The 7,473-nt window shown below is 35.2% G+C and overlaps 1 protein-coding gene across 2 annotated transcripts; it reads right to left on the reverse strand.

Moving 5' to 3' along the window:
• Window positions 1-990: 990 nt before the first annotated feature.
• LOC127846458 (uncharacterized) lies at window positions 991-5,507 on the reverse strand. 2 transcript variants are annotated; one of them, XM_052377709.1, is made up of 5 exons: window positions 5,055-5,507; window positions 4,500-4,600; window positions 4,021-4,216; window positions 3,225-3,386; window positions 991-1,665 (listed from the first exon to the last, which is right to left on the reverse strand). In XM_052377709.1, the coding sequence occupies exons 1-5, from the start codon at window positions 5,172-5,174 to the stop codon at window positions 1,567-1,569; spliced, it is 678 nt and encodes a 225-aa protein (XP_052233669.1). In that variant the 5' UTR covers window positions 5,175-5,507; the 3' UTR covers window positions 991-1,566. The 2 variants fall into 2 exon arrangements, with proteins under 2 accessions (XP_052233669.1, XP_052233670.1); XM_052377710.1 differs by having other exon boundaries at window positions 3,231-3,386; window positions 5,055-5,503.
• Between the last annotated feature and the right edge of the window lie 1,966 nt (window positions 5,508-7,473).

A 7,473-nucleotide genomic window follows, 5' to 3' on the forward strand; every position in this document is an offset into this window, starting at 1 on the left:
TTCAGATGTCAAATCATGTCCGGATTATGACATTTCATTTATGGAAAAAGTTGAGTTTATTTCGAAAAATGGAACTAATTAAAGATGTGTCTCCATGAAGTTTCAGTTTCCCATTTTCAATGTCATGGTCACAGTTTGAATTTTAATGTTCTATGTATGGGAATGTCGTTACCGCTTTGCGTTTTTCGTATCCATGCCATAGCTTCTAAGTTCCGTTGACAACTCTGAAATAACTTGGCATAATTAGTAACTAGGACACGATGATGAGTCGTGCGCAAAAACCAGCTTTTATTTTCGCAGTCAAATCGTGCACGTTATATAACGTCTTTATCCATAGAGAGAAGTAAGGAGACAATTTGAAAAAAAAAGAAAAAAAAAGAGTTCTAAACGTAGATAGATTGATTTTTTTATTGATTTATTTCTTTAAGAGAAGCTTCTTTGAGCAACTTTTCACCAATAAAATAACATATTTTAAAGTCTGTGGCTTTTAATGTTTCATAAATAGTAATGGTTGACCTGCATTTTTTATGTATGTTCATTGATGCGAATAACTAAATGTAACTGAACATGTGCACGCGTATAAAATTATTTTAGATCCAAACCGTCTCAAGTCTGCAAACGCTCGTACTATTGAATTAATAACCCGCGTCGTGCGCAAATGGGTCTCTTGTCATATGCAGCCAGCGAAGCAACAGACCAGCCTGCGCTTACACGCGCTATGGCCAGGAGCTACGCTGTCCTCTCTAAAGTAACGCAAGGCTTCGTTGTCACATTAGCGGACAGGATAGCTCTTGACCAGACTGTGCGACTGCACAGGCTGGTGTGGAGCTGCGCTTTTTGCATATGGCTTTGGAACTATTTTCATAGGAGCCGGCACAAAATATGTCAGAATTGGTTGCTCGTTAATAGAAGCAGCACAATTGCCAAATAATGTTTTACTTCTGAAAACTAGTGAATGTTTAGAAGATATTGTGAAATAATGAACGAATAAACATGTCCATTGTTTAATAATGGTCTACAAATACAAAGCAGTTCGAGGTAACGACACAACAACTTATGGACGGAACGGTCAAAAACAGCCATTTCAAAACGTGGCTATATACATGTATGTTCATTTGTCGTTAGACCGGTTGCTATAAGTAACATAAACGTAGATAAAATGTGTGTTACCATAATATACAAACGTAGAGATCTTTACGTTTGTATTGTGTACAATATCGGAGATCAGATTGGCTTCTGGTGGTGCAAGTAACATGTGCTGAGATTCATCTAGTTACCCTGCACACATACGTTCGCATCAAATGTGCGCATAGTCCTTGTCATTATACTGTGCTTGATTGCAATGCGCTTGAGTGTTTATCTGATGCGTCGTCTTCAAAATAGTATACAAAATCGGTAACACCGTATATCATGCAGCAATACTTAGGGCTGTCAGCCGTACCACAGCTGTACCACACGTATGACGACACAATGTTACCACCAGAGTTTACAAGACGCTGTCAATGGAATGGCGTCAGTCACAAGTATAATACACGTGCTCCTCGTGCTAGAGAGATAGCGACGTCTTCAATTGCACTGCGAAATGGCTGTGTACTTGGGCGGTGTGTCTATTCCCGTAGTTATCTTAACATTACGTATACATCCGCTTAAATGGCCGTTTTTATGCTGAAACATTGAAACAAACATGTTATCTTAAATAAAACAAAATACACTGCATAAATCAATAAAGAAATAATCATAAAGTATTGCGCATGTTTAGTACAACATGATACAACTTATTTGTCACATTTTGATATAAAGCTTTTCACCTATTGTCAAAACATTTCTTAAAAATACATCATGAATAAATACAGACAAAAGCACTTCAATTTCGACCCAACTGCCTATATTACATGGTTTACAACATATCATTTGTATACACTTCTTACTTTACAGTTATTATACATCTTGATTTAAATACTCTGATATGTTTGAAAACTCATCTGAACAATGATTTGTTGAATTAATTCAACGAAATGTATGGACGCGCATTAACAATTGGTAATATTAGCTGCAATAAATTCAGTCGGAGAGATGTGTGGAAATGAGTCATTGAAACTCGATAAGAAATGCGTATGTGAGCAGATTTTCATTCGTTTCTGGTTTCAATGACACACTTCGGTCAATCCGATAATCTGTGTTTACTTAATTCTTTCTCACGATGCTCCCTATTTATATTGAATTTTATTGTATACTAAGAACACAAAAATATGTATTTCTTAGTGATATAAGAGTTGCCTTTTATTAAACTATTTTACATAAATAGTGAAAAATATACTGTCAAAATAGAAGTAACATATTTAATTGGTTAGATTTTAGACCTAGTTATGAGACCGATTATGTTCGTAATATGCTTTTCAAAATTAATTGAACTGTGGGATTGCCTCACTGCAGTTAAATCTAATAGCCGATTAGCTAGAGGGCGTTTGTGGTTAGAAATGATGCAATCAAGAACATATACAGCGTCTTAAAAACATAGTTAATACTTTTTGAATTACTTTGCAACAAAGCAACAACCAATTGCGATCTTAGTATAACAAAAAAACTATTTTAATCAAATATTGTTTTTTTGAATCAAATCCTACTTCTGGAAACTGATTTTATTTTATTACTATACGTTAAACATTCAACACATATTGTCCTAGGCTTAATAGCGACAGCCAAACGATACACATTTACAGCTTATAAAAAAACATTTTTCACAGGTATATACACATATTCAGGTATGCCACAAAAGAATGAAATCATCTTCCGGAAGGTTGGGACATAACTTTTTTCCAATAAATAATATTATATCGTTCAAAAGTTGTTGTGCACAGTTTTTTTTCAAATATTAAATACGTTAACAACCGAGCACATTGATATCGGTTTAAAATTTAATACTTTCTCACAGCCCATAACCCTGAACACACATCCCTTTAATACACGGGAAACTAATTTATTTATCGAACCTCGCTGAAGGAAAACCGAGCTTAATGCATTGGACGACACTTTCCGCTTGAGGATTTTTTCTTGCAAAGGAAACGAAAATCCAGTCTAGGTGGAATTATTGTCGTCGCTGTTCAGACTTTATCATCCCCGACACATGCTGGTCTCGGACGACACTTAACCCATATGCACTAAGTCCGCTTTACTAAGAACGGGTCTCGACATATGAATTGAACACAATAACAATTGTCACTTACTCCTACCTGTAACTCGCGCACGCTGAAGGAGTCATCGTGGTCGCGGTGGGTGCTGCCGAAGTTGACGGAGGTAAAGCCACCACAGCCCACATAGTAGTGCTCGAAGTACTCCATGTCATCCAGCAGGAAGATGCCCTTACGTTTCTTGCGGTGGAACTTGATCTGTTTTGGAAAAAAAAACAGTGGTTATGCGTTGTGGAATGTATTAGTTTGCGGTGGAACTTCATTTGATTTGGAGTACTCTAACAGGAGTTATGCGATGTGAAATGTATCAAGATGATATTTTTAGGACCTCACAAACCCGTAGTTATGCGGTGTAGAATGTATAAGACTAAATGATGGGACATAAAATGTTTACAATTTCTCTAAATTAAGTTAACAGAAAATATTGTCACACGACAGTCATTATTGAAAACAAGGGCTACAAACAAAACAATCAAACACAAGTACAACCTTATTGGCCTTTGGAAAACACATAACAGACTCTGTAAATGGAATGGTCAATGCCTTGTTGATATTTAAAACATATCAGCCACAATCTGGTGCAATGGGGCTTAATGCATGTGCGTAGTGTTCCAAATTAGCCTTTGCAGTCCGCAGTGGCTAATCAGGGACAATTTCAGCTTTCATTTTATCTTTCGTTTAAATGAAGTTAATGAGAAAAGTGTCGACCCTGATTAGCCTGGGCAGGCTGCACAGGCTAATCTTGGACGACATTTAATGCACATGCATTAAACCTAATTTTCTCAGAGCAAGAATCAGTATATTTCTCCGCCCCCCCCCCCCCCCCACATACCCTGTGCCACTCGCCATCATCCACCCGGATTCCCGGAATTGTGAGGTCAGCGTACGAGGAGCGGCAGCGTATCTTAAACTGCACGTATCCGTCACTGATCTCCGCTGACACCATGTCGTAGATGTCATTGCGGCGTACGGCATAGAACAGCGTTCCGTTGCCGGATTTGGTATTGAATTCAAAACGCAAAGTGTGCCTGAAAATAGAAATGAAGTTGTTATGTTTGTAACCTAACACACGAGACTTGTATAGAATGTTTGATGCGTTTTTTCAATGTTTGCATTCACATATGCGTTTCTGGTCACTAAAACAATTAAGCTATCCATCTTTGATACTCGATTATATATGTTATGTGTAATTATTTCTCCAACAATTTCTCTGTGCACCAGTGAGCTCGTGATAATGCACACCATACAAAATTTATTGCAAAATATATAATTGATCTTCAATTAAAATCGTTTCATTTAATATCTACATACCCGTCATCAAAAGGCGTAGACAGTGTTTCAATATAGACGCGACTCTGTTCAATAGGTTCTATTTTCACCCCAGCATTTGACTCAATGTCGACGACAGAGTTCTGAAACAGATGACGCAAATACGGAGCCGGTACTAGTTGGTTCAGATTGTATCTTTTTGTCATTTATATTAAATATTCACAAACAGTTTTGATAAAGCTAATTGTAAATTTAGTGTATAGCAAATTTTATCACACTATAACATGTTTAGGATCCGATTCCAACAAGAGTCCTAAATCGCAACGGCACTACATGGTTGTTTCGTATTATATGGATACATGCAATACCTTACGGACAACGTTATTATTTAATTAATAGCATATACATAATATAAAATACATTTAAGAATTTTCATAAAATGCATCGACCTTATATCAGAAAAAGTTGCAGACTTCCAATAGAATTGAATAATTTACATGTTGTAAACATTTCTGTACAACTAAGTCCATAACAATATTTTACCTAAAACCAAGGGGTTAATAATTGAGGCAGTATGCGTTGCTTTGTCCAACCTACCTCTGTGCACGTGGCCGTCTGTCGACGTATACTCCCGCCATCGACACCAGCACTCGCCAGTATGGCATAGACAACAAAATGGGACAACGAACACAATATATCCCGCAAATGTATATCCATTATGATCCGCTGCGTATAACGTACGCCTTAAAGCGAATTAAATATGTATATAAATCAATACTTATTAATTACCGATTAATGTTTCCTGTGTTGTAGATAAATGTTTTAATAAATTACTAGACATAATAATTTATAAACAAGCGCACAATTTTAAACCAAATGTTTAAGTAGAGTCACTTGTCACTTTTGCCGAAGTTGAGGTTGAAGCTCATGTCATATGTTGTACTGGATAGATATTGAGCGATACTGCTCCAAACCGCCGAGTTAAATACCTTCTTACGAAGGTCGTCGTTTCGCATTGCGAAATTCTGTCGTACAGGTAATTCATGTGTAGCGACAAACGATCGTATACTAGCCGATGAAGCGTTCACACTGCGTAGCCATAAAGTCTAATTGAAACTTTCATTGAGCTCGTTACAATTACACCTGCTCTTTATTTACTTCAGGGTTTATTCACCTGTTCAATTGCAATGACTAAATATGCTGTAAATAATTATATTTATATGCTACGAAAAGCTTTCACAAAAAGACTAGATTGAATAGGTTACTGACCTGTAGTATCGCCCTTCAATTATCAATAACTTTATAATAACAAAGTGCTTCCTATAGGATCAAGAACTTAAAATGTAAAAAGTGTTGTGAAAACTCACGTTATTATTTAAACTCTTTATGATTAACCCAAGATAACATTTGTGGCGAGTTTTGTTGATCGTGTCTTGTATTTTATCACATACGCGCCTGATGGAACAATTACTCATGTCCGCATCAACAATTAGAATGAACTTCCATATAAGGAATGGTAATAAAGTGATGTCAATTTTGCATACATTAATGATTCATTAAAAGAACCGGTGTACTTGTACAGTGTTTCAAATGAGCAATTATTTGTTGCGTGGTATATATTTCTTAAGCATGCGTACTATATTGCAAACTTAGAATAACGCTAAGAATTATACAGCTTAATTCGGTGATAGGTATTCATCTTGCCTTACATTGTATTAAGAAGAATGACTAAGTTTCATCTCACACTTACAGCAACAGGAAGATATATAAACCATATAAAAACCAGTGTAACGTAACGGGACTATTGCTTCCTAAAATAGTACCCAAAATAGATAGTACAGTCATTGCATAACACCACGTTTATTCTTACCAAATAACCACAAAATAGGAAACTTTTATTTAAAATAGCTACATAATTACGAAAGCGGATATGTACAGTGGGCGCAGAATTGTAAGATTTAAGTTACTTACGAAACCCCCTACCTACGGAGATTTCATATGACTCTGACGTATGCCATTGATTTACTTTTACGCGAGTGCAATATTATTTCAAACAGACCATAATCACGCATAATATATTAAGTTCTAGAAACTGAAAGAAATTAATGATACGCTTACAGTGGCATTTTCGAATTCTCATTTAAAAGATAAAAGTATTATCAGATATTCGTATTTTGTTTAATTGAACAGCTGAGAATAAAGCACTTTTTTGCTTTGATACTGCTGAATTCTTACGTAAAATATTATAATTTTTATTAAAAGATGACAATTGTAAAGATTCAAAATGTAATCTCATTAAAGCACATCCACGTTAAAAATATGGTTAAATTTAACAAACACAACAAAACAAATCAATGTATGTCAATGTATGTCAACACCATGAAATTAAGTATTACCATTAAAGTGTAATTGTACTGATATGATATAATGTAGAGACTACTTTAAGATCAGTAATGTCATTGATACAAAGATCATTGAATTATTAGAAATTTAAAATATTTCATATTTCTTTATCTAGCAAATAATTCATTAACGCTGTATTTGATTTATTACAGATAATTTATTTCTTAAACAATCCCAAGGTTTGACCTTACTGATTGCATGTCGCCTACGTACTTCAACTGCACAACACCTATGTCTTGAACAATTACAGTTGGTACACCTCTTGTCAGACGAGTAAGTCCTACTGTGGAAAATAGTATTCTTTATCGAGTCAACACCATTTAAATATCGACAATGAAGTATTATTATCTTGTCATGTTCTGTTTAATTTATGACGACATTATCACCCCCTGTACGTCGATAATCCAAACTGTGTAGGATAATTCAAACTGAAGAAAAAATCGCGACAGAAATAAAGACCCCAGTCATTTATTTATAAGAACACGTTTATTTAAGGTAAGTTGTGACATAATAAACAATTCTTTTTGATAAAATGTTATTTTCCGGATACAATGCGCTAAAAAGCCCATAACAATTAAAAACAATTAAATCGAAATAAAATGAATATGTTTGA

Source organism: Dreissena polymorpha, chromosome 9, assembly GCF_020536995.1.
Source record: "Dreissena polymorpha isolate Duluth1 chromosome 9, UMN_Dpol_1.0, whole genome shotgun sequence".
NCBI classification, from domain to species: Eukaryota; Metazoa; Mollusca; class Bivalvia; order Myida; family Dreissenidae; genus Dreissena; species Dreissena polymorpha.